Source organism: Solea solea, chromosome 7, assembly GCF_958295425.1.
Source record: "Solea solea chromosome 7, fSolSol10.1, whole genome shotgun sequence".
NCBI classification, from domain to species: Eukaryota; Metazoa; Chordata; class Actinopteri; order Pleuronectiformes; family Soleidae; genus Solea; species Solea solea.
This window is the reverse complement of record NC_081140.1, coordinates 10,049,458-10,077,198: the sequence shown is the minus strand read 5'-3', so window position 1 is coordinate 10,077,198 and position 27,741 is coordinate 10,049,458. Positions and strand designations below refer to the sequence as shown.

At 40.2% G+C, this 27,741-nt stretch overlaps 1 protein-coding gene and 1 long non-coding RNA gene across 8 annotated transcripts in view; both read right to left on the bottom strand.

The window, feature by feature from the left end:
* Positions 1 to 3,428: 3,428 nt before the first annotated feature.
* On the bottom strand, positions 3,429 to 8,889 carry LOC131463100 (uncharacterized). Its single transcript, XR_009240945.1, has 4 exons — positions 8,625 to 8,889; positions 4,520 to 4,613; positions 4,388 to 4,451; positions 3,429 to 3,781 (listed from the first exon to the last, which is right to left on the bottom strand). It is a non-coding gene; the product is annotated as an uncharacterized LOC131463100 (long non-coding RNA).
* A 12,011-nt stretch (positions 8,890 to 20,900) lies between these two features.
* The window catches only part of kirrel3b (kirre like nephrin family adhesion molecule 3b), a 146,127-nt gene continuing 139,286 nt past the window's right edge, over positions 20,901 to 27,741 (bottom strand). For 2 of the 7 annotated variants that reach the window (XM_058633959.1, XM_058633961.1), the window contains exons 13-17: positions 26,916 to 27,023; positions 26,388 to 26,471; positions 26,061 to 26,176; positions 25,079 to 25,165; positions 20,901 to 22,874 (exon numbers count right to left, since the gene is read on the bottom strand). In XM_058633959.1, coding sequence (XP_058489942.1) covers positions 22,413 to 22,874; positions 25,079 to 25,165; positions 26,061 to 26,176; positions 26,388 to 26,471; positions 26,916 to 27,023 — 857 coding nt within the window. In that variant the 3' untranslated portion in view covers positions 20,901 to 22,412. The remainder of the gene's footprint in view (positions 22,875 to 25,078; positions 25,166 to 26,060; positions 26,177 to 26,387; positions 26,472 to 26,915; positions 27,024 to 27,741) is intronic. The other 5 variants (XM_058633960.1, XM_058633962.1, XM_058633964.1 and 2 more) reach the window with 3 other exon arrangements.

Sequence of the window (27,741 nt, the reverse complement as noted above, 5' to 3'; positions counted from 1 at the left end):
TAAGAAATCACACGCATGCACTTTACTTGAATGCCTAATTGAATGTTTCTAATCTTTTGTTCATGAGTGCAATAAACTATAAATTAATACATTTTTATTTGTGAAACAAAATCGTGATCCCAATTCTGAGAAAAAAAGTCCGGAGTCATGCAGCCCCGTCCCTTGCTGGATAACACACTGGACACTGAAGGTTAAGTGAGATACTGTGGAGAGATACATCACATGCTGGTGTATGCATTGATACATCCCCATTTCCTCCAGTATTACATAAAATATTTAAAATAACTGCAGGGTATGTCAAAACCAATTACAGCAAGGCAATCAGAGATGGCAGACTTCATCCCATTAACGCAACAAACCTCTGGCGGCCTCTGCTGGTCAAACTGGCAAGTGCAGAAACACAAACAAAGAAACAAACAGCCACAGAGCCACCAAAAACAATACTTCACTCCCACTCCACTCCGTGGGGTGAAGAAAAAATCAAACAAACTCAAAAAAAAAACTACAAAATACTATTAGTTCTACCACTATGTTAAAAAGCCAGAAAAAAGTTTGTGGAGAGCTCTGCTAACTCATGACAGCTCGAGAGTTTGCACTGTGGTCAATCTTTAAACATCCTGCTGTGTGTAAAAAGCCAGTGTACACACACTTCTTGTGTGTACACAATGTTTATACATGAGGCTCCAAGTCAGCCGATCAGATTGTCATTGTGATGAGTTGAGGAAAGTGACAATCTGCTCAGTTCGCTCACATATGTCATGTAGCTCGTCCAGAAAGAAGTTAAATCATGACATTGAATGCAAGAACACTAGATTCACACAAACCATGACTTGTACGTTATATTCATCTAAACAAACTAAAGTGAATTATTTGGCTCTGGTAATCAACCAACAGCCAGGACTTCTCTTGAACTGAATTGAGTTTAGTTTCTCAGAAAAGGCCCTTTCCTTCCAGGTCCACTTACAGTAAAAAAGGTGGTCTTGACCATGGTTTATTTCCAAGGTGTGAAAACTATGATACAGGCAAGCAGAGGTTTAAGTTCACAAATGCATCTCTCCACTCAAATGAATGAATTGCTTGAAAAATGGAAAGACAAACATAATTACAAATGGACACTACAAACAGAGAATAAGTGTATAAAAATATCTGCAAAAGTACATTAAACCACTAGAAACATAACTTGTGATTGTTTATGTTGTCACATGAGTTTTTTGTTTAACAAGTTTACTGGTCTCTCCCACCTGGTGTGTAGGAGTGTGTGGTTATACAAGTCCACCTGGGTAACAACACTAAAGTAAAAGCTGAGCAGTGGAGACAGTTGTAGGAAGACGAGTAAAGCAACTGCACCCATGGACACAGCCCAAGGTATTATTTCAATCTGACTTTATTGTTTGCTATTATTGTATTAATATCCACATTCCGCTTCCAACTAAAATAAAAAAATTCAACTGGGCATCCCACAAAACTAAAAAAATGCTGCAGAGCTAGTGTCTGGGGCATGCACAATAATCAATATTTACTGTTTTAGGGTTCAAGAAAGCTGTTTTTTGGAGGTCTGTGATTTCTAAAAGTGCACCAAAGCTACTATGAACCCATGATGTATACTTATACAAGAATCTGAGAAGATACATTTGAAAATAATTGCAGTGCACTGTAGAGCATGCCTACATTGTGTACAGCAGTTTTGCTCACTAACTAAGAAGTTCTAAAATGCGTGTGTCATTCGTTATATTCATATTCAATTGAGATTCCAAAATCGAAAAAAGAAGAAACTGTTTGTTATTTTCTTATTTCTTTATGAATCTGATACCAAAAAACAAATAACGGGTAATTTTTTGTACTTGCAATTTATTGCACAGATCACAAGTAGGAAATGAAATAATGGGCCATGGAAAGATTTTGATTTTGATATTTAAATGTGTCTGTTCAGAGGAACGAAACGGGTGACTGTAACGGAAGACGACATGACTACTGAAAAAATTTAGAATGTTTTTGCCAGGGTAGCTCTTGGATTTGCAGAAGCCCTTGCAGTAGAACCTGCAGCAGCGCTGGGTGGGCGGTGGAAGGAGAAGCGGTTAGGAACGAATGATACACGGATTTTCTAAGACTCATAGGAACATCTTATAGAAACCCTTGAAAATGTCTTCACATGACATCTTGTTAGTCTTGAAAACAAATTTCAACATTGTCTTCAAATTATAAGTACATTTGCAGGATTTGGTATGCGTACTACTCATTACCGTAACTCGTGATATCTACAAAATTCAAAAACTATGGACTGGCGATCTGTCCAGGCTGTACCACGCCTCTCGCCCTATGTCAGCTGAGATTGGCACGACACCCCAAGCAACCCTCAAGTGGAGGATGAAGCAGTAGCAAAATGGATGGATACCGGAAAGCAGAGAAATAGAGCTTTGTGCCCATATACTTGTTTTTACGGTAGCCCTCATGACCTCTGCAGAACGACTGTCCAATCACAGACAAGATTCAACAGCGTGTCACGTTTATATTTGAATAACTGCCGGATAACGAAAGTGAAAGTCATCTTTGAAAAAGGAGCAGACACACTCACTCATTGATCATTTAACAATTCTACAGCAATAAAATCAAAATAAATCCAGTTGGTCTGATTATCATGATGGTCATGAGGGGATTAATATTACACTTAAACTTAATGTAATGATTATGTAGAACACTTAATTTCTTAAATGGATATGAATAGACAATGCAGATGTCAGACAAAAATAAAGTAAATGTTGCCATTTAAAAAAAAAAAAAAGTAGGAATGTGTCACCAGTTTCAAACCGTGTGATGGCAACATTTTCTAACACAGCTGAAATTTGTTAATGAAGACAATTTTAGTCAAATGGCAGATACCTCAGGGCACGCAACCCAACAGCCAGGTGTGGTTTGCAATAAAACATGCCATCAACAAGGCAGCACCTCAGAGTTTCCCTCAATCTCTTTAAGCAAAACTAAGCAGGATTTTTTTTACCAAAATTGTCATTGTGATGGTTAAATGGCTTGTTGTGGGGAGATTGAGGGCCTTCTCTATTCCCCCTACCGTCTGCAGGAAACTAGCCTCTTGCAAGAAACACAAATTGCTTCACGGCACAACACACACCCCTGGCCAGGTACTGGCTATAAGATCACGGCAGTGATAGTTTTATTTCAGATGTTCATCATGGTGAAAAAGAATCAGAGAAAGACGTCAGAGGAAGCGAGGAACAGGAAACGAACGTCTGTCCGAGCGAGGGGCCAAATAAGCGAGTAGTAACACTGGACTGGCTTTGACTTGCAAAGTCAAATATTGGAGTACAACACACATCGACAAATGAGATAATGACAAACAATAAGGGAGAACAAAAGGGCACAAAAAACTTAGGAGGATGTCTCCACACAAAAGGCACCCCCCCATAATCATACCCTGTTAATTGTGTCCTATCAAAGGATAAAAACGATAAAAAAAAAAAAAAAGGATAAAAACTTGAAAACAAGCACACAGAAAAAAATGAATACAAAACATCAGACATATGAAATCGAATTCATAACTAAATAGTCTGGCTGTTCGAACGGAGATCCTAACATCCAATGTATGATTATGTTATGGCAGCAACACTTATCCTTAACCTTAAAATAAAGAAATCTCAAGTGTTGGACAAATCTGTCAGCCAGCACCATCTGTCAGTGTATTCCGTCTTTGAATGGACTAGAAAATAAATGGAATGCCCCGAAACTCTTGCAAGGTCAGGGTTTGATTTCTCTTCATTGTGAAAACCATCTGTAATTACAAAATGTCAAATTTTAGGCTTTGCAGCCTTAGCAGAGAGCAAGAACTATTTGAAGTGCAGTGAATCAGCAATGGTGCTGCAGCATTTAAGTTATAGTGGCCTGTCAAGTCTGACAAAACAGTGAGATGATTCTTTTTAGTACGAAGCCCCTCTTAAAGTGGTGTCCCTGTTGGGTTTACTAGGAAAAGGCAGAACGGTAGTGCAAGAATTAATGGAAGCTGAAAACGGCTGTGTTGGTATGATAAATTATTTTTGTAGTGCTGGTGATGCTCTGCTTAACAACTTTGAACCCCCACTGTGATGACATATGTTAATAAAAAGCACTGCAGGACATCCTCTGCATCCTAATCTGCTGGTGTGAAAATGAATTTCGAATGCGAGTGTGTATGTTTGTGTGTCTGATTACATGTCAGACCTGCAGCATCTGCTTGACAATTGTTTCACTGCTGGATTGTATGTGTGTGTGCGCCTATTCCTGTTTATGCGGGTGGCAAATGTGTGCATGCATGGGGTAGTGACAGGCACAGCTCCTAATCTACATATCAATTTCACTCATTTAAATAAACCACTTATTGGGTGATGCTGGTGATAATTACCTGTTGTGCAGTGAGTAGAGCACTGGCTCCCACCGGACCTTTCTCTGTCAGTCTGGGTCACTGACTGTGTACACAGTACAGTAGAGTATCACACATTGGGGACAGGTGAGACATGACAGCGCAGCAACATACCTCAGCTCTCCTTTATCAGGACCACACAATCCCTGGAATCATCATGTAGGAAATGACACAAGACTTTTTCAATCTGGAAGGTCTTCAGCAGCAGCTGTCAGAAATTACGAAATGTGTAAATAAATATCTGTCTTGGTATCTGCAGAGGTGTAAACATCAGTATAGTTGCTACTGGGTCTGAGTATACGATGATGGAACACAAAAATTACAGATTTTTTTTTTTTGCCAAACCAAAGTAAACACTATTAGAGTCGATACCCCTTGTAATCTTTGTGCTTAAAAAACCTTATAAAGTAGAGAGTCATAAATACATCTTCAAGCATGTAGTGACATAATGTCTAATGTGATTTTTCCCAAAGCTATTAAATTCACTTATGTCAATGACCCCACTATAACCACTCTTTGATAAGCACTCTAAATCCCCTGCATGAAGGCTGCAGAGGATATCTGGTCAGTCCATTGGTCAATTTGAACGATTAGTGCCTCATTTGAACTGTTGGAGCCAATATCCTGCCAACAACACAATTAGTCAACCACAAGGTGGCAAATGTGTCCAAAGACAGGGGCTGAACCTCAGTTGAAATTAAATACGGAGAGAAATAGTCAGGGATTCTTTGACTCTTAATCAAGCCTCTTGTGTTGATATGCAATATTGCAATGTGCATGATTTGTACCCCTGGTGGTGGGGGAGCTCAGGCTTAAGGCGTTCAAGCAGGGTAGAAAACATTGCCAGTATTTCAGTATCTCAGAGCCGAATCGATTAATCGATGAATCAATTACTAAATTAATTGATAATTTGATAATATAATAATCAGTTTGATGCTTTTTTCATGATTAAAACAAGATTTCCAATTGTTTAAGCTTCTTAAATGTGAATATTTTCTTCATTTCTTTGCCCTGGATAACCAATAAATCATTAAAAGTCAATCATTTTGGTTTGTGGACAAAAAAAGACATTTGAGAACATCATGTTTGACGAACACCGATCAACATATTCTGAACACCAAACAATTAGTCGATTATCGAGAAAATACTCGACAGATTAATCGATTATGAATATAATCGTCAGTTGCAGCTCTAATTACATTTGATGAGGAAAAAAGAGAGATTGCAGTTGACAAGTTTAGATGACCCATTTCAGTGTAAAATAAAGATTCCAAAAACAAAGGATGTATGAATCATACTGTATGTCCATGAAATTTATTTTTCCTCACCCCTAAGGGACAATTTAAGAAAAAACTAGCTGAACTGGGAGGCAGAATAAATATGGTGCATCTAGTAATTGGTCTGGTTCCTGTAACCGGCAAAAAATATATTTTATCGTGTCTGTGCACTCAGGATAGTCCTGCTGTCCAAACAGCAACTGAGCATATTGTCTACCTGCAGCACCTCTGACCTCGTTCCACGTGGCTGAGTCCTGAAGTTGCCAGTGAACATTAAAACTGATCCCACTGACGCTCTACAGCTGTATGTTCCATGCTCCTTCTGAATTCCTTGTGCTGTGTTCCAAGGCACACTGTGGCATCCACAAATGGGAATAAACAGGTGACACTTAAATTATGTGGTCTCTCATTTCAGCCTGGCAGAGTCTGAGACAGCGGCACTTTTAATTAACCTTGGAGCTCTGCTGTTGAAACAGTGACAGTGTCACACTGGGCACCTGCAAATATAGGTGGACATTATCTGCCAGTCTACACGACTCCCTGGCTTTTAATTACAAGCACCAAGAGAGTGAGCTCACTTCTCTTCACGCCTTGTGCCTCAGACTCATGATATCAGTCTCACATGTTTCAGTCCACTTAACTAATATCACCACCATCAGGCCATGGTTCAGAGTGGCAGATTGCTCCTCTTATGTCATTTTTACTTGAAATGAGGTCAGTCCAGTCCTCAGACAACATTTTCTGTTATCTTCACATTGATGTCTGGCAGTCCTAAAATGAGCCAGCATTGGGACTTTCAATTTCGATAGCTGTCCTTTGGGTCAGAAGTGGTGGCAAATGCATCAGTTTGCTGTTCCTCTTATACCAGAATTCTGCCAAAAGCTAGGCAGTGATGTATGTTTCACCATGTGACAGTTTCCATGCAAAAGCCTCCATGCATTGTGCTCACTTTGAGTTTTACATTTTGTGGTTTACCCTTCACACAGACTTGATTGACATTTTTACCTAATTGTTCTGTTAATTATAGACTTGCACACTTCCAGTGTCTTTTGACCAGAGCAGACGAGAACAGGCTGTGGGAATCAAAGCTTACTCCTTTGTGAACTAGTCTCATTTCATGTCAGGGGATTCTCATATTTACTCCCATTAAATCTCCCATAATGTAAAGGTAATCCAATGTAAGTTAGCAACATGAATCATAACAATGTACACAACAAAACCTACCAAGGGTCATTTATAAAAAAATGTAGGGCTCTTAAAACTGTAGTCATAGATTTTTGGCGCAGGTTAACCGAGTCCAAAATTCAATTTGGCTTACCCACAGCTTCACAAGCAAAAGACTTGATATCAGAAATTCATTCTGCTGGTATATGTTTTTAGATTTCACATGGAAGCATGGATCTAATCTTTTTTCAGCACAAATATACAGACTTGATCTCCAGGATTTGTATGAAGATTTCTTCCCTGCCAGTTTTCTTGTTATGCGAATGTCGCTCCAAATGTAGCCAAGAACAGACAAATGAATAAAATATTATAGTATATTATCAAAATGTCTGCTTTCATTGAAAAAGTTCCTTTTTATTCTCATGACCATTTGAAAAACAATGCAAACACCTCATATATACTAGTATTGTTGTATATTTTGAGTTCAATTAATTGTCAGCCAGATTTTAAGCGTTGTTGTCTGTCTGACACAGGAGATAACTTTTCATCAGTGATGGCAACAGCTAATGGAACAATTCTCTGGTGACTAATAATCTTTTGACTAAGATTAATATAAAATGGAGAGTGATACATTTATTAACAGGATATATTACTTTAAAATTATTTTAGAATGAACTCATCAACAGTCAACAAAACTAAGAAGGAGAATTTATTTTAGGTTAATCACTTGTGACGGGGAAACCCTATTGTAATGATGAATTCCGGTCACCTTATGATTGTTAATCATTGGTTTACCTCTCATTGATTCATTTCCAGCTTATAATGAAAGCCACTATTCTTTTTGTTCTGGTGAAGTTCTTGTTAGAACAGAAAGGGAAAAATGCATTGAGCTTTGCCACTCCCTGTGCATGGAACACTCTCCATAAAGACAACAAGGAACCAGTAAACAGTGTCTGTGTTTTTAATTTATTACTGTGACCTCAACTCCTGAACTTTAAATGTCAAGCAAACTTTAAACACGGTTTCATTATTGTTTTGTCAAAATGTATTGTTTGTAACTTGTCTCCAAAATCTTTAATATTTTACAATGACGGTCACCCTTGGAAAAGAGACTTCAATCTCAATGGGTTCAACCTGGTTAAATAAAAATAAAAAAAGACAAATAAATAACAATATACAAATAAGGTTTTGGGCTGCAATAATGATTTCATTATTGATAACTCCTTTCATTGATCAATTGAACATTTATCAAAATATTAAAATGTCACTGAAATATAAATGGTTACAGCCCTATTCAGCCTTATGTAAGTGTTTTATAGTGAATCAGCTTTTAGCATTTGCAATTTTTATTCCCATTCTGTTAATTTCATATTCATTTTTCACTCTCACCATTTCCAGTCTACATTTATAAATCCCCAGTGCTATAATGATTTTCCCACTACCACAATCCCACGTATCATATTTTGTGAGTGCAAGAACAAATCGATTGACCTTCAATGGCCGTAATTAACAGGTTTATTCATGAATGATAAAATCTTTGTATTCTCTACACTGATCCAGGAAATAAGTATTCTGTGATCATAGCTGAAAACACTTTATCCACAAACAACTTTCATTTAGTTATGAGAGCACAATCCGCGCCTTTGTATTCAAATACATGATGTGTTTGCAGCAAACAATACGACAAAAACAAGACCAATATTGTTCACACAAACACACACAAAAAAACTGCCCATTCATTGCACCACAAACTGTCATTCCAAATGCTAAATAATTACCTGATAACCCGCAGTTTCAGAACACACCGTTGTGGAATGATGCCTCCATACCGCTGGGCTTCCTCGCGGCGGTGCAACAAAATATTTCGCCCACTCGCGAGGAAAACAATCTTTTCATGATCGTTCCACGGGAGTCCGCGACACTTAAATATTATTTCTCTTGAAACAACGCCACTACACGCCGCGTACCTGGCGACATGGAGTCAAAAGAGAAAAAATACGCCGTCGCACCTGTCAACAGGTGCCCCTTATTACCTTGATTACATAGCGGTGCCACAACACTAACCCGGGTGCCCCCGCTCCCTGCAACATTAGTTCCACTTGGTCACATTAATAGTATTATTTTTGCTTTATTTGAAAAGTGAAAGGGTGGATGTCCCATGGGCCTTTTCTGACAAAATTCCTAGAAAGTGATTGCAAAACACTACTTTACAAGGTCAAGGTGACATGGCACAATGTTAAAATGATGTCTGACATATGCCATATACAGTATATGATACCCCTAAATTATTTGTCCTGTGAAAAAACCAGGGGTTTATGTGGAAAAATAATGTTGAGATGCCGCAAACTTTGAAACTAACCTTTTGAAACTCCCCCCAGTCTTTGTCTGTCTCTACTGTAGTCTTTCTGCAGTGGATTTCAATTTAACTTGAAGTGTTTTACTGCAGACATTTTGGTCAGATATAGCCAGACTCCATTTTTGCCTTATTTTCTAGCCCTCAAAAAGCTCTAATTCCTTTTCTTTCATGACCGCAATAACTCCTCTGGCAGTAGTGAGTATTAGGCCCTCTGGCTCGACAGGTATCACTCTCAGACAGCTTGCCTTCGCATTGCACTTATTGTACTGTGGTTTGAATTAGTGCATGCTCTTCGATTCTGATACTTTCCCTTTTTACTGTAGATATTGGATTTTTTTCCCCATCAAATTCCACATCTTACATCTGAAATATAATAACAGTGATTTGCCTCGAGGCAATGTGTGTGTGTGTGTGTGTGTGTAATGGAATGCTTGCTATTGCTCACTACGCCAGTGCACGAATAAATTCGGGCTCTTGGCCCACACAGAAATCTGATCAATAATACCGTATTTGATCACCATCCAATTTGCCTGCTGTATTTACCTAACTGTAAATACAACAGCTTTCGGTTACTGGCTCTTGCTTCACTTGTTTTGTGTGGGTTTAAAAAGAAAATGCAGCAGTGCTTCTAGTGATATAACTCTTCCATTTGTTCTTGTTCAACGCAGGCCACAAAACATATCATATCTGAAGGTCCAGAGGAGAGAGGCTGAAACGCTCCTCACATGGATCGACGTTCTGCCTTATACGCTGTTATATTTGTTTTTGTCAAATTCATGTTTGAATGTTGTTATGTTTAACACATTTATGCCAGTTCTGTTTTGTTCCCTTGTCATACACTCCAGCTGTTTTGCTGATGCAAAGGTGTACAACACTGGACTTTGCTTAGTTCAAAATGTTTAGATCTCAATAAGACTGGTGAGTATTTTGGCTGCTCAACCAGCATCAGGCTGCAGTTTCTGCGTCATGTGTTGTCAAACTCAGTGATGTAAGGCTGTGATTACAGAGACTGAGTAATGGCCTTGTACTGATGTTTTGTAAGGATTTTTCACTGTCAGTAAATACTCTCTTGTAACCTACAACAGAGGAAAATAAAGTCACTTTCTGCTTTGATATATTATGAATTCCATTTCTTTTGTTTTGGGCAATACACACAATCATAATACAGGTTTGCGCTTATTTTTTAAAAGAGGATAACTGAAGAAAAAGCTGGTGCTTAGCCTTTGCTAACATTTGCACTGATTCTGTGTTATCTTTTCTTTCAACATGTTGAAAGTATGCGTGATATTAAAATCTATTTTGAGTGCTGCACACATGGAGGGCGGATTTAAAGTCCTATTTTGTCTATCACCGTTTTATATTATTGTGCAATTTACACAGAACATCAAGGACTTATGCTTAACTTTAATTGTTTGTGTTTTAGTCAGGCAGTTTTTTTCTTGTGAATCTGAGCATAGATGATTCAAAACCAAATTTAAATAACTAAAGACCTTCTCTTCGTGTTGTTTATCTCTGGTCTCCTGATCATCCATCGATGACATTTAAATGAATCCTCATTTGAATATTCGCTGTGTTTTTCCACCTCTTTTCAGTATCTTTCCTGCTCTCCCTTCAACTCAGCTATCAAAAGGATTTATCACTTCATTGTGCCCCAACTGTTCTCCAAACAGGATTTCTGAGATAATTAGAATTATTAACATTAAGTGCAAATTAATCCCTAAGAGCCTTTATACTGAACCACAAAAAATAAGTAATGTGTGAGACACAGTGATGCAAGATCCTCACTCAATGTTTCATTGACTGGATGAATTAAACTGCTGTGTTGGATAGACGGTACACTTACTGCACCAAATGTTAATTAAATCCGATATAATTAAATAAGTGTCTTCTAGGGTGAAAATTGCTCCTTTTGGATGAAGCTGTGTCAGACAACTGAACTGTATCTGACTGACTTTCAAGTCACTTACCATCTATCCATTGCCCTCAAATTACTATCCCAGATGGGGGGTGTTCTTCAATCACCTAATTCTGTGCCCTAATTACGTCTGACATTTTACTCCTGAGTGGCAAAAAAAAAAATAATAAAAAAAAATCTCCATATGTGTAAATGAGTTGAAAAATTCTTCATTATGCAAATGATAATATTTCAGTAGCTCCAGGACAAATAGTCAGAGCTCAGTCTGTGTAATAAGACATGAGTTATGATTTCTGATTGCTAATGGGAACGCCGACACAAGTGTGAGCAACATAGTTAAAATAAAATGTTTGTCATGTGAGTCAGAGCGACAGCAATTGTGTTCATGGTTTTTTTTTCGGTGCCAGAATTACTCACTGGTTTTACTTAATGTCAGCCTCTGCCTGTCTGTGGGCAGAAAACAAAATGTTCGCGTGTGAACACAGGGGGGCAGTGTGGACACATAATCCCTGAGTGACATACTTTATAGTCTAGAGTGTCTGAACAGAATATGTTACCTCTTAGATGCATTTAATATCTGATCCTAAACATTTGATCTTGCCATCATCTCAAATCTGCCATATCTCTCACATGATCCCTGAAATCTTTATGAATTATTTAGACTGTCTGCCTTTGGTACAAACACCGAGAACCTCTTTAAAGACAGGATAAATAGAGGACTGAGAAAAAAAGAGACAAACAAATACATTTGAATGAATGAAAAGCATTACAAAAACAAGTATTAACACACAGTGACATGTCATGTTAGAAATCTCGGGGTTTTGCTCGCTGTACATTCTTCGTAATTTTCATCTCACACAATGTTATCGAAGAGGTTGTTTTGCAATGTGAATAGTTTACGTCTGACTGACGTAAAGACACTTGGAGGGAATGCTCAGCTCATTAGAGAAATGAATCATTGTTCCTTTCCTTTCTCCATTCCTCCAGTGACTACAGGCCTGGTCACAACCCCCGGCCTAACCCCCTTCTTCCACGCTTGTGTGAATAACTCAATAACTCCCATCCATGGCACAATTAAGGCATTATTACATCCTCCGCTGGACCTCATGCTCTGGGTTGAATTGGGGGGACAAAGGGGGGCCTGGCGCGACCCATATTCCTGTCCAGGCCCACTACGAAGCTTTGGCTACACTTATTCCTGACCCAGTTTACTCTCCCTATGTGCCTCGCGTTGACACAGACACACAAATGGCCTCTCTGACACACTCGTAGCACACAAACACACACTTACACCCCCTTTTTTTTTGTCTCCATCCGGCAAGCAGAAACATGGCATTGTGAGTCACATCAGTGCCGGCAGCTGTGCAATGAGCGCCATGTGGAGTGCTCGTTCGACCAAGCAGTGGGTGGGGGTGGGGTTAACGTCAAGGGTTGTGTGTGGGCACCTCTTCTCTGTCTCTTCCTTTTACCCTTCTCTTCATGTGGCTCTGCACGAAGGAAGCCATCTGCCTACTGCCAGTCATCTAATGCTGCAAGAGTGTCTGTGACACGTTGAGCCTGTCTGTCTTCCACCCACCGTCATCTCTTGCACACAGGATGAAACCATGCTGAGATCCACCACTGATCGTCTCTGACTTTGTCTCATTTCTGTCACCTCTGACTTATAATTTACCCAATATTTATATCCTGTGCAGCTATCTTCATCTTGGACACACTGCTGGGTCATTGTGTTGTGTAGGTTTAATGTCAGTTTTTTTCTTTTGTTTTTTTCTCCAAACAAATAGATCACTAAGATAATGATTTTGTCACCCCCTAAAGAAAAGGAGGCTTTCTATATACTTCAGCTGTGTCTGAGTTGATGCACATCATCCACTGTTGATTCAACCGTGCTTGTTAAACTGAGACTTAAAAGAAGAACTCGCTCTACCTTTGTCTGTGCGATAAACAATGGGAGTTGAGTCAATATTTGTGCAAACCACGACAGCGCTAAAGCTCACCCCTTCACTCTTTATCTCTGAACTGACTCCAGTCTTTCTCTCTTGATAACATCACAGACCAATGTCTTGTTTTTCTATATCATATAAATCTTTAATTTCAGCGGATTAACTGAAATAAAGGTTATCACAGCCTTTCTTCAGACTGCAACGGACATGATTTAGGAGAACTAACTGGAGGATCTGGGGTTTAAAATAGCCTTGTCACAGACGGCTAAAACAACTGCCTATATGACTCTCTCTCTCTCTCTCTCTCTCTCTCTCCGTGTCTTATTGGTATTCATACATGCTAACATTTTTTTCAGTGCTTCTAATGCAGAGGGATCAGTCTAACAAATGGACCTGCAGTAGAAGAGAGGTTTGCACTCCAAATGTCATGTCTGCAGGCTGTTCCATTTGTTTTGAATGAACTCCAAATGAAAAGCAATTTAAGTGCTCCGACTATTAGAAATGAAAAAAAAAAAAAAAAGCCTCATGACTGAAGTGCAAACCAAATCTTAATTAAGAAAATGATGATTGTTCAGTGCACATGCTCATTTTATTTAGAACTGGCCACATCTCCCCCCCACCATCTGACAATTTCCCATCGACTCCAGGCTCACCGCTTTAGCAAAATGTCACCGTGCCAGAAATGAAGTTAAAGCAGCTCTGTATGAAGAAGTCACATCTATCACTTCATTACTGGCAGCAACTGGTTGACGTTTCTCTCTACTGGATTGGCACGACAGGATCTGATCCAAACACTTCTCACGGTGCATGATGGAGAATATACACACACACATGTTTGCAAAGAAATTCTAGTAGGACACTGCATTGAAGCATTATCCTAACCGAACCATCACCATGGCTCACCGTAACCGTAACCCATCCACAACTCAAATATTTGCCCTAAACTTAACCCGTTCCTCTGAAATTACTGATCCTGAAGGTCAGTGTTTATACCACATAACATCCTGAAGAAGTAACAAATACAAGAACACACACACACACACACACAAAAGCCTGTCTTTGCTGAGGCATGCTCCGTGATACGGTCTCATAGTCCAATGTGTCATCCGACATATTAGTGTGCAAATACAGACAGAACAATTAACAGCCTAATATGGAAAGCTTATGTTTGATCAATCCAACCTGCCCATAGTGTGAGTCCAGTCAACATCGCTGGAACAAGCAAGAGCGAACCTTAACACAGAGAAAGGTCATGGAATCAATAATTCATTTAAGATGCTCCTTGGGATTGACTCTGCAGTCGCCTTGTAATCAGGAGGGGAGATTTATTTATCTTAACCAACTTTAAATCCACATTCCTACACGAGGAAAAACATTGTGCCACCTCGGTCGATTTTCACTGCCCTCACAAGGCCATGAGATTTTCTGTTTTATTTAGCCCCCAGGATCTGGCAAGGAGCAGCTCTTTAATAGTAATTCAACTGTGGACTAAGCATCCATTTAGGAAACTTTAAAGGAATGAGAGAAAATCCAAGGTAAAGGACAAAACCCAAAGATGGATTGCTGTATTAGATTCATTTTAAGTGAAGAATCACATTTGCTGTTTATGTCCACAATTTACACCTGCAAGTTTCCTTTGTGATAACAAGACCGACATTTTCATTTTGTAGAGTGGTCTATGTATAGGATCTTTCTTGTGTGTTCTCCTGTTCTTGTAATGCTGGTTGAAGCAGCAATTTCAATAAACGACACTCTTGTTTTGATTGTATATTCTCAGAGGCCACTTTAATTATTTTATTTTAATTAGTGACTCAGGTGACTCCGCCATCTTGGTCCACTTGGAACTAACTGCTGCCTCTGACACCACTGACCATACTTTCCCTCTGTCCTGCTTGGAAAAGTCTCGAACCCAGCTGCTGCTCGCCTTCTGACAGGAAAAAGAAGAGAGAACATGTTTTGCGCTCCCTCCACTGGTCTCCTGTTAGTTTTGGGATTTATTTTGAGAGTTCACTGTTGGTTTTTAAAGCTCTTGATGGATTGGCACGATGTACCTGTCTAAGATCCTCCATCTTCACACCCCTGTGCTCTGAGCTGAAGTTACTGGTTTTTGCTTTTAGATGTGCCTGAAACCTGACTAAAAGCTTGGAGCGATCATGCCTTTTCTGTAGCTGCCCACAAACTGTGGAATGATTTACCCATTGAAATGAAATCTGCACCCACTATTGAACATTTTAAATCAACTTTAACCCTTAGAACACAGAGCTTTTCGGCTGCTTTTCTGTATGTTAAAACGTACAATATATACAGAGGGTATAAAAAAGTGCAGTACATATATTATTATTTTTTTCAGCACAACCATATTCTGCCAACTAAATACACCTGAGCAAAAAGTACTCAAAATATGTGAAATCAGATTGAATTTGGAAAATACGTCACAGTTCAAAGTTCACTTTGGTCATTCTTATAAACAAAAACAAAAGAAAAAAATGGTCTATTTTGTGACTTCTGCACAATTTTCAATTATTGCTATTTTATATCACTACTAAATGAATCATAACTTTGGCTCAACAACACATCAGAAGATGTGAGGAAACTGGAATTACATTGAAAATAAATTGCCTTGATATTAGCATGACAGAGAGTATTTGTGAACGTTTTCTCTTTATTTTCTACACCTCCTTCCTGATGTGCACTTTAGTGAATGAGATTTTATATCTACAGACCCTCACGCAAGTCCATGTTTGTTTCAAAGACAGATGTTGCTTGCATGAGGTTTCCGCAGTACAGCTGTCCTCAATGAGCAAAGTGCAATAAAGGAGGTATTTTGTAGGCAATTGCATTAAGGAAGCAGTGGTGTATTTTCAACATGGCAGTCAACTCATTTGGTGACTATGAGCAAGTCAGTATAGTGAAATCAAACCAAATATGCCACTTATGTTAAAGGGACTCACTGTTTCTCTTGCTGCCTGTAGATAATTTTGTAATGGACTGCATCGTCACACCAAATCCTTTGTCTGCCATTCAGTCTAAATGTTTTTTTTTGCCTCTGTTAAATTGGATTCCAGATGCAATTATCTGCCAAGGTAATTCATGACAGAGTAAACGATGCAGAGTCATTTAGGAGTCTTCGCAGGGTGATACCATATCTCTTAGAAGAGGTGAAGCCCATGGGGAGCAAGGCAAGCTTTCTACTTTGTTAGGAGAGGCAGGAATGAATCATTAGTGCTTCCTAACAGCTATAGTTCAGAGGAAGGGGTTTGAACTGACAATGCAACAAATGACTTGCCTAGATCTGTTTAGTAATGAGTTGGATCTCCATGATTAGTCAAATCCATCCCAACTTTACAAATGGTGCTATTTGTATAATGTTTGCCTAAACTAATTTTCTTGTCTTTTCTTTTTAAAATTCAGCATGGGAAGCTGTTGTTGGCAGATGGATTCTGAAAATCGAGACCAGATGGGTTTTCAAGGTAAAGTCCTTTGTCTGTCTGAGCGGTAGAATGCTTACTTTTCTCCCTTCTAAGCTGCACGGCGCTCACAAATCAGAGCATTGTTCATACTGTGGGGCTTCAGAAATGCTATGTTTCTGTACGGGCTGAAAGTGGATTAATCCAGCTCAAGAGTAATTGCCCTTGGATTGTATTGACTGTATGCATGAGGGAATTCAAATCTGTTTCAAGTCCTGTAGGAGTGGAGCCAGTGCTTGAGACAAGCTAAGGTGGTTATGTGAGTTCATTTAATTTGGAGTAAAACTGCAATGGTCTTATTAACGGATTAAAGGGGGCTGCATGTAAATGTAATGATGTGAATCTGCTGACTGCCTAGAAAAAAAAAATAAACCAGTGGAGGCGAATAAACAACAGACCTAACAAATACTGTGAAAGTGTCGGCACAGAAAAAGTCTGTCTGTGTGACATTGGGGATTTTAATTAGTGCACATCAAAGTTATATGGAGCAGCAATATCTTATTTAATCATATATATATTATACTATATATTATATTTTTCTCACCAAAATCTAGACCACATGAATGCGCAACCGTGATGGCAGGAACACATCATTGACAGTGAGTGGGCCGACACTGTCCTTCTATTTTAAGTAGCACGCAGGCAAGTAGTGATTGATTGGCTAAGTATGGGTGGAGAACATGCTGAAAATATTTCGACAGATGTGGTTCTGTTTTAGCCAATATTGCAATTTTTTCCCCCTCATCTGATTATATATATCCATCCATCCATCCATCTTGTACCACTTTATCCTCCACATGAGGGTCACGGGGGGGGGGGGGGGGGGGGGGGGGTGAGCTGTGCCAATCTCAGCTGACATGGGGCAATAGGCTGGGTACACCCTGGACAGTTTGCCAGTCCATCGAAGGCCCACATCTAGAGACAAACAACCATCCACTCTCACACCTACGGTCAATTTAGAGTGTCCAATTTACCTAATCCCCATATTGCATGTTTTTGGACTGTAGGAGGAAGCCAGAGAACCCGGGGGAAACCCACGCACACACGGGGAGAACATGCAAACTCCCTTGTTCCAACCGGGGCTCGAACCCGGGTCTTCTTGCTCTGATTCTACATAATGTTTAATAATAACAACAGAACCTTTTTACTTAAACAAACATTGAACAACACACAAAGAGGCCATCAAAAGTCATGTTTATGCAGTTGATAGATTTTTGTTTCTCATTCCCCTTCTTTCCCCCCAAAGCCAGTGTTTACTTGGGCCCCGATTTTCACTTCACCCCAAACACTGCATATATTTTCTTGTTAAAATAACAACGACTTAATTTGAACTTATAATTAAATAGTGCGGAGAGCATTGTTTTCTCAGAAGTCCTAGTTTCATTTGGCTGAGACATATAAATAAAACCGACTGTTTCTTCAGAGTCTTCGGCACTTGAACTCAGTGGGTAGATATTGTAATTAAAGGCATCTGCCCTAAGCAGCAGCAGGTCAGTCCCCCATGGAGTCAAGACACTGCGGTGATGGTGCGGTTGATGCCTTGCAGAGACTGATGAAGAGTGAAGAATGATGGATCTGATGGATCTGCGAAGACTGCGATGTGATGGAGAGGAGGGCACACATTACATCAGCTTGAATGAGCTACAGAGGAGAGAGAGAATAGCATATTTGAAAAGACGAGTAAGATGATATCAGCCTGACAATGGTGTGTTTCCGTGCTTTTAGATATATAGGATCAGATGGTGAGCGACTGCAACCTAATAGTCTAGGAAAAAGTGTATACAAGAATACATGTTAACCAAAGCGTGCAAAGCAAACATTCTACTATACTGTCATATCTACTGCCACTATCATGTAAATAATGCAAAAATAAAGACAAACTCAAACATTGTTTTTATTCTCCAAATATACAGAGCAAAAGCATCATAGATTCACAGACCAGAACAGTTAAAATACAACCTTTTTTTCTTTTCTTTTTTGTTAGATACAGAGAGGCCACCACCTGAAAAATAATGGTTTCCCCGGCAAAATGTACATGTTGTCTTTTCATTAATATCACTGTATGTTTATGGGTCATTATTTATACAAAATCTTCAAAAGACCACATCATTTGAGTACTTTTTTTTAAGACCTGGGTCATGTAGTATTTGCTAACTTGTTGAGTGCGGGACAATTCAAGCAATCACAGCGGCAAACTCATTTGACTTTCAAATGTTTTTCAGCGATGCCCTCAGTTATCCGTGAATTATTGTACACTGTAAACCAAACCACCCAGCTTCTCGATGCACCCTGCGATTTGCAAATACTACATCATCCAGCCCTTACATTAATATGTCATTAAAGTACTAACAAGGTAGACTGGTAGAAAAGAAAAAAAGAAAAGAAACAGAGTTATAGAAGGCATTTATACAATAAAGAAAGAAAGGTCAATTCAAGGTTTCAAGTGGCACAATGTGCTCTCTTCTCTTTGTATATGGACAGTAACACCAATAGCACAATCGGGGGCATTTCAAAGAGCCTACACCTTTTAGAAAACAGGTGAAATATTGACAGTGTTTCTCTTAAGTGTTTTTTTTTTTGTTGCTTTTTTTTTTTTTAAACAATTTTTCTGGTTTATTTAGACAAAGCAAAAGGTTTTGTGCAGTGCACAAATATGGCAACTGAGCAGGAAAGCCATCATGAACGCCTTTCAACCAGTTCTCACTTTGCACGGCTCGTTTCTTTTGTCTTGTCCTTGAAAGTCTTAGGTTCTCTGAGTAACACCACCACCGCTACCCTGCATCCTCTGCTCTGAAAGCACTGTCGTTTTATCAGGGAAAAGGGCAGCAACCCCTTGCAATTGCTGTGGGTGTTGGTCTTTATTCTTCCGTTATGCACTGTGACTGGCATCTATGACCAGGCAGACAGGTGCTGCCGGAGAGGCTTCCATAGGTGAGCGGGGCAGATTCTCTCCCCACATGGGCTTTGATTCCCACCGACTGGCATGACACTGGCATCCTTGGTGCTTGCACGCCCACTGCTGTCATTGTGAAGATGGGACAGAAGGCCCGGCCTATCAAATATTTATCTGTTTGCTGTGTGGCGTGCAGATTCTCTGGACTGGTAAAATGCATTATGTGCGGATCAGTGCAGGAGCAGCAACAGATAACTGGCCCCTCTGGACTGGGGGCAAATGTGTCTTGTTCTTAAGTGAGAGACATATTGAATGTACATTTTGACTTTGCTGTCTCTGAAAATGACGCATAATATATGCAAATAATATTTAAGGTGAAAATCGTGTCTTGTCCCAAGCATATTGCTGCGACTGACTCCTGCAAGGTGAGAGTTTCCTTTCCCAGCGCTCGAAATATGCTAGTGGAAATAATTAAATAAATAAAAAGAAATGGCACAGGCATACTTGACAGTCATCATGGTGCCAAATGGAATATATTGCTGGGCATCTCTCCGAAGGGTTGAAGGTGTAATAACATCTTACTGCATCTCACTTCAAAGCTGTCCCCGCTAAGCTCCAGCCTCTCGTCCTATAGCCTCCCGTGGGCTCTGTGTACAGAGTGTTTGCGTCCCCTGTGACGTCGGGGTAAGTTGAGAAACTCCTTACACAAGCCTTTCATGTAATTTGTGAGACAGAAGTGAGAGAAACAAACAGAAAATGATTGTCTGCCTATACAGGTTTGATGCCACAAGGATTTTGTTTTGCTCTCATACAGTGAAATCTGAGAGAAAAGCCAGGAACATTATATACAGAGAATGACAGCATTAGAGATTTATATACAGTCTGCTAAGTGCCAAGCTGGATTATCAGCACTGAAACAGAGCTTTTTGTCTAAAGCTGTACAACGGGTGCCAATCCATTTGTAAAATTAGAGTCCAAACCACTGCCACTCAAGTGGAAAACCCCATTCAAATGCCTTGAATATAATCATATGTAAAGTGCTTACAACAACAAGTTGCTTTCGTCGGAAATGTCTTGCTTGGTTTTGCATCAGTCGAGTGTCAGAGTCTATAGTTTCCCGCTCACTTCATCCCAATTGGCTGTGGAACTGTAGAATACACTGGAAAAACGACCTCATTAAATAATGCATATTCTTTTACACTTTGTGTCCCCTTCGAGTTTGGGTTTTCCAAAACAAAATTGACACTGCCCCTGTTTATGTTACAGTTTTACAGAGCGTTGCAAATATTTCCCAGGACACTTCATTTGCCCTTCAAAGACCAGATCAAATAAGACCTGGGCCAATTCTATAAATGTACAAAAAAACAGAAATAGAGGATGAGGCTTTCGAGGGATAACACCAATTGTAAAAGTAATAGTCAATGCTGTAAAATGTTGACCTTATTGATCAAATTCTGCTTTAAGGCAGATTAAGATGATACCAGTGTCTTTTGGTCACTAATATTAATCAGCTTTACATCTGATTTAGGGGTCTGAGTTTAATTTGACTGGAAAAAAGGGAACGGTTCCCATGGTATAATCATACCCACAAATGTGCACAGTGCCTTGAGTTGAATTGTTTCACAAAGTTTGAGTGTCAACTCACTATTCAGTCTATAATCTCAGCTCAAGTAAGTAAACAAAGTGTCAGTGATTAAATAATAAATCCAATCTCACATAAGTCACAAACAGTGCTTAGGAAAACAAAATAAATGAATGCACTTTCAGCTCCACAGTACCCAAAAATGAACATGAGACACATTTCCCAAATTTGTCTTGTCATGTCCCTCGATGACCAGCTTGGTTGCTGGCACGTCTACTGAGTAATGAGTAGCTCCAGTGTCAACAGTGATACTTACAACAGCAATGAGAGGCAAAAAAGATGCTCAGCCAGAATATAATGTTCACATTTCATTGAAGATGTACCGCAAAGTGTCTGGTTGTGGTGTTAGCGGGAGAAACTCGTATTGGGACAGTAAGACTATGGCGAACACGGCTCCCCGTCAACAGAAGAGCTGAGAGAAAACCTCTGTCTCACTAAGTCAAAGTTTCTATTGACACAGTTCAAAAAGACCCTGAAGGCAAAGAAAATATGGGAAAAGAAAAGTTAGAGTCAGAGTCTGAAATTAGCTGCTAGAAAAGACATTACAGTCAAATATGTACACTGATATTCTTTTATCGCAGAAAAGTAAAATAATGACTCAGTGATTTCAAAGGAGATCTTGGCCTCTTTATCTACTTGTTGTGGCCTAGATACAGCTGCAGAGAGAAAAACAGCCGATCTTTTCGATGTTTGAGACTTCAGTGGGCACATGGCGAAAGTTTTTGTCCACCTACGCAGGAGAGGAATTTCAAAAGGCCAAGTTTAACACACAGCTTTCAAAAGAAAGGTGGTGTGAGAGAAGCTATTGTTTTAATTAGAACCATTTGCACATTGGTTTTTTTGTGCTTCAGGCCACAGGAGAGAGAGGTAGGACATGCAGGATGCATTTTGTTCAGAGTGCTTTCAACACTCGTTACCACCATCTCAGTTCTTCACAAGGCAAACGCTTCCTTTGCCAGAGAATTGATTGTCACACAAAGCCTTGTTTTCCTGTCCTCCAATGTGATACCCAACCACATCCTGAATGTAAAGATTCCAGGCTCGTGTTCCCCTCTGTGTTGGCAAATAACTTCTCGGTGGCACAAATCCGACTATGGGTCTAAAAAAGAGGTGGCTGATGAGTTAAGCATGAAAAATATAAGGCTTCTGATTTAATTTTTTTTTGGGGGGGACATTGAGAAGTCTCAATGAGTCACACGACGTGTTAAAGCCAGTCCTGGCATCTGCAGGTGTCCGAAGAAAACACAGTTACTTTAGGGGTACTTCCTGGGAGCTCATTGTTTCACAGTTATACAATCCTACTTCCTGTTGCATCCCTCCCCCTGCTCGAACACCCTTCCTCCCGCTTGGTCAGACGTGGGTCTGCATGCGCTTCTGCAGTGGCCGCGTGAGGTCAGAGTTCTGCGATGAGGACTGGGAATAATGGGAGGAAGAGGAGGCTGACGCCTTGCTGTCTTTGTCGAACTGCACGTAGCCATCGGGCTTGCTGTAGCTGCTGACGCTGCTGTCGCACTGCGTGTCGATGAAGGAGCTGGAATCGCTGAGCGAGCCGCGCTGGAACTCCCGCTCGCAGAGCTCGATGGAGCTGCTGCCCATGCCCAGCACGAAGCGCTGGCTGTAGTCATAGAGGCGGTTGGGACCTGCTCCCAGAGTGGAATAGATGTTGGTGAAGGACATGCCTGTCGGTACTCTCTGCTTGCCCAGAGTACCTGTGTTGGTGGGATTCCTCACCTCGGTGGACTGGTTGCCCACCATGGTTGGCGTGTGGTGCTCCTTGAAAGTATTAACACTGTAGTAGCCATTTGTAGGATCCTATTCGAAACACAAGAAAGAAACATTTCTGTTGTAAATATTTTTAAAATTTAATTTTTTGTATTCTTGTAGCTATGAGGAATAGCAAGGTACAAGAGAATCTCTTTTTAATGTGTCTACTCAGAGCTCACCAGAGCCAAGGTCAAACTAGCAGTAATTATGATTCAAATAGCTGAATAAATAAGGAATCAGACTGTCGATAGAAGGAGAGAGAAAAAAAAAGTTCTAGGATTTAGTCAGCCCCCACACTGACCTTAAAGTCATGTTTCTTGATAATTAAGTGGGCCTCGATGATTCATAGTCTGGCATCCTACATGTCACTGCAAAGTTTACTCACATTCCAGCTTTAATTGGACCTCAACCGATTGTAATGCTTGTTGTAATTTCATGTATGCACTGAAATGGCTTCTGAGGCTACAACTGTGCGAGGGTGCAGGCACTGTCTTGTTGCTAAGGGTCCAGTATGTGTTTGTGTTTTGTTTTTTCCCCATTTCCCCTTGAGAATGAGTATGAATGTCAACGTCAATGGCGGCAAATCCAAAGAGAAGAAATCTTATAATGAGGAAATGAGAGCAGGGACCTGAGTGGATCCTTGTTTACTTGTCATTATCATACAACGGGCCGGACGACTGTTTGCAATCTGGCCTTCATGTGTTTTCTCTCCCTCTCTGCTCTCGCCTCAAGCATGCTGTCATTAACTAGGATCAAAACATTCTGCCCGGGGGAAGCAGAGGTGCCGGTCAGCAGGCAAAACAGAACAGAAGCGCACTCCTGGGAGTGACTGCCACCATCCGTTTGGACAAGAGGACAAAATGGGACACAGTTTGCTTCTGTGGCTCTTACTGTCAAAGCTCCACCATTCAGTGACCTTGCACACGGTATAATCTTTGAATTATAAATGAAAAATACAGTACAGCATGTGGAAATTCATCCACGGTATTGCCGAAACAAGAATGCAGGTCAGAGGTAGAATAAACACCTACTGAGATAATCCTCTGTGCTTGATTTAATGGTGCATTTACATGAGAAGCACAAAGCGATAGTAAAGGCTCTTGCTGTGTATTTAAATAACTTGAGCAAATACTTCCATAAAAATATGTGGGGCAATTGTTGCCGGGAGGCTGTGTTAATGTATTATACGTTACGATGTTAGAATTTCTTTTGTACACACACTAGTATTACAGGAGCATTTTGAAAACGTGTGTACAGATCATTTTATGTGTGGTATTTTTTATTTTATTTTAAAGTTTTCCTCGTTCCTTCACTGGTGTCACAACAATGTTCATCATGAACACAAAGAAGCGAAGCTGGGCCAACTTTACAACACATTACACCACGGCGTTGTTAAAGAGGCCTTCATACAGGAACGTCTACAACCTGGCAAATCACACATGGATCATTTATTGCAGGAGTTACAAGCGGTAAAATGCTTTCATGTGAGAAGTGAAAGCAATGTGCCTCGTCTGCACGGGCTGATCCATTCACTGCGATGTAAATGGATGGATGGCCATAAACGGCACTTTTATTACATTCATTGAACACTTGCTCGGCTGAATAAGACACATTCGGTTGAATGTAACCACAATGACTTTTTTAGTCTTTTTTTTTATAGGCACAGAACCAAACTGCACGAGCTCCATAAGAGACCAGGGAGCAGAAATACCCACGTCCCAGTATGCAGTGAACAAACTGAACAAACTGTAGAGCAGATGTCATTCATCAAACAGTGGTGGTGTACCTGGGGTCACACTTCATGTGTCTAAATATTTCAATCTTATCTGCCACCAGACGTGTTGGGAGCATTTCCTGTTAGAGTTCCCACCCCGTGCACATCACTGGAGTAATGTGGAGTTGATTATTATTATTTCAGTCCTATGGTTCATAATCTATGTAATCCACATATCTACAGTACATGGAAGAAGTAACAACTGAAGTAACTTACATAATAGCTTAAGGGCCAAGCAGCCTGTGTTTTTTTTTTGAACCACTGTTGATGAGAGACTAATTAATAAAATCAGACCTCTATCAGGAGTCATTTTGCCTGTGGACTTTTCCTTTAGATAACCATGTGTAGCAGGAGAGGGATTAATGTCTTTTTCCTGCTATTTCAGTCCTATTTCAGACATAAAGATCACCCTCTCCCAAATAACCACTTACACTTTTCCCACATTCACGCCTTCATGCAGTCATTTCATGAATCATACCTTAATGTGTTGATACTCCTTCTCTTCCTCTTGTAATACCTCCAGCTGCTTCAGAACAGATTCCTGCTGGAACTCCTCGCGTTCGACCTGTGTAGAAATCAAGCAAAGTGTAATTAGGGTCTGTGGCAGGGGACACTAGTATGTCCACAACTGTATTTTCTCAAGATTTACATTTGCATGATAGCTAAACCCATTTCCTTGCCATCAAGTGTCATCTGCATTAAGTGTTTCTGCAGGAAACTGTATTCCAATGCCTCAAACTCCTAATAAGCCCAGCCCTGCAGCGAACTGTATGGAATCCAAAACACTGGTGCACTTCCAAAGAGGAAATGTTTTTCCATGTGTCTACAAGGCATTGAGTTACAGAAGCACACCCACTGTAGGATTACCCAGTATACATCAGAATCTCCATAGTTACAATATGTTGTGGTCTGCTCTGGCAGCACAATGATAAATATAGCCCCTGTGCTTTGACTGCAGACACACATATATATACAATCTACATGTTTCTCTGTCCTTTCATTACTCATGAAGTAATTTATTCCACAGGGGGGGGAAAAAAAAATACAGTGCATTCATTATTGTACTGTCAGCTTAAGAGGGGAAAGGCAAAAAATATATCAAACTAGGATTACCACCTCGCAGTTTGCCTCCACCAACCAGCGGAGGTGCAGTATGAATACAACGGCTGCCAAGATTTGTAAACTTTAAGATGTGGCTTTGAAGGAACAAAACAAAAGCTATTTATATTTTTGACATAATTAGCACATGCTTGTTCTGGCCACAATTTGTTCTATGGCATCTAGTAACAGTAACCTTTGAATAATAAACTCTATTTGTCCCTGAGTAAACAGGTGAAAGACTGCGCCAAGGTTTGAGAACTTCTTGTTTAATCGCACATAAATATACAATACGTCCTACAGACAATAGAAACGCTTGGGTTTGTCAGAAAATAAGGAAAGAAGTATATTGTGACACTCACACTCACCATCAGTTGCTTCATGGAGGTGTGTTCTTCACTCTCCCGTGCTGCATTGTGATCTTTGTGCACAATCTCGACACGGATGTCATTTTTCGCCGACACGACTCCTTTCAGATCTGGCAAAAACAGACGACACATATCTCTCAATAAGTTGGATAAACAAATTCTTTGACATTATCATTCCCCCCCCTCCCAGTGCAGTCCCCTAAAAACTATACAAAGCATTATTAACCATTTATCCCGTCATGATCTCTTTCTGCAGCCTTCCATGATGGCCAACTCTGTTTGAGACAATGCGGATGATACTGTCATATAACAAAGTCTTACTTTCTGTCTTAATTTTGCTTGCAAGTTCTCTCTGGTGAGCACAGATGGAGACGGGCAGTGAGGGCATAACCAGGTGCGCTTCTTCTGTAGTATACAGACAATAGACATGCTGAGGGGACCAGTAGCACAGATTGGTTCTTGGAAAGAGACAATGGACTGTCTCTAACCAGTCACTTGGTACATATGGCGAATGGGTGAACATGATGCAGGTCGTAAATATCCTTAAAAATCGTATGCAGCCAGACTGGGATTGCATGAAATGAACCCCTATCACAATCTCTACCCCAAAAACATGCCCGGTTCAACTAGGGATTTAATATTGTATTAAATTCATTAATTATGCTCCATCAGTTTCTCCTGTGACGGATCGGAGCAGCTGTTATTGTATTGCGATTTTTTAAAGACGTTCCATATATAAAATGGAATATCCACAGTTGTCTTGATGGACATGTTTTTGTGTGTTTGGGGACCGTACAGCACTTTGGTATACATGCTTCACGAGACATAACAAGGGAGGAGGAAACTTACTTCTCTGGGAGCGAGTGCAACAGAACGCCCCAACGGTGCCCATGAGAACAATAAGGGCCACAAAGGCTCCCACAGCAATGCCGATGATCACTGCCACCGGGAGAGACTCTGCAGGGGGAACAACGAGGAGACCATTTCTATACAGCAACACACCATAACCATAAGTAATTCAATTCAGTCTTATTCAGAACTTAAGAGACGCGACAAGCAAACTAACAAAACGATGAATAAACAAGTCATCCCCATTTAAAATTTGTGAAATACAAAAAAAAACACTAGCGCAACAAGGATAAACAAATCTAACAGGAGACGTCACATTAAAAGAAGTGTGCTCAAGGACGGGGAAAGCTAAGTGCAAATGTGTTCATTTAAGCTGCAGTGAGCAACTCTTAAATGTAAACAAGTGTCTGTTGCAGTGTGGCAAATGAGTTCACACTCCGATGATTAAGTCTGTCACCTCCACATGAGTCTACCTGTGTTTCTTATTACAGCAGTGTTTTGTTTGCGTGTCTCAGGTGACATTCCCGGGCTGCATACAGAGTGCTGCGCGGTACGGAATATGGACCCAGAAAGCTCTGCAGACTCAGTGTGGGGGGGAAAAGTCTGATGTCACTGCCCGCTTGGCAGAAAATGCCAAGAAGCACCCACAAATACTTTCCTCCTAATACCCCTTGTCCTGACTCATGCAGAAAGCCTCTCTCTCTCTGTGTGTACTCAATTTTTCTTTTCTTGCATTAAAGCTGACCTGGTCAGGAAGAGTATTTCTCATGGAGACCAAAAAACCTAATCCTAATGAGGCAGAACTTCATTTCTGAAGAACTGGTTA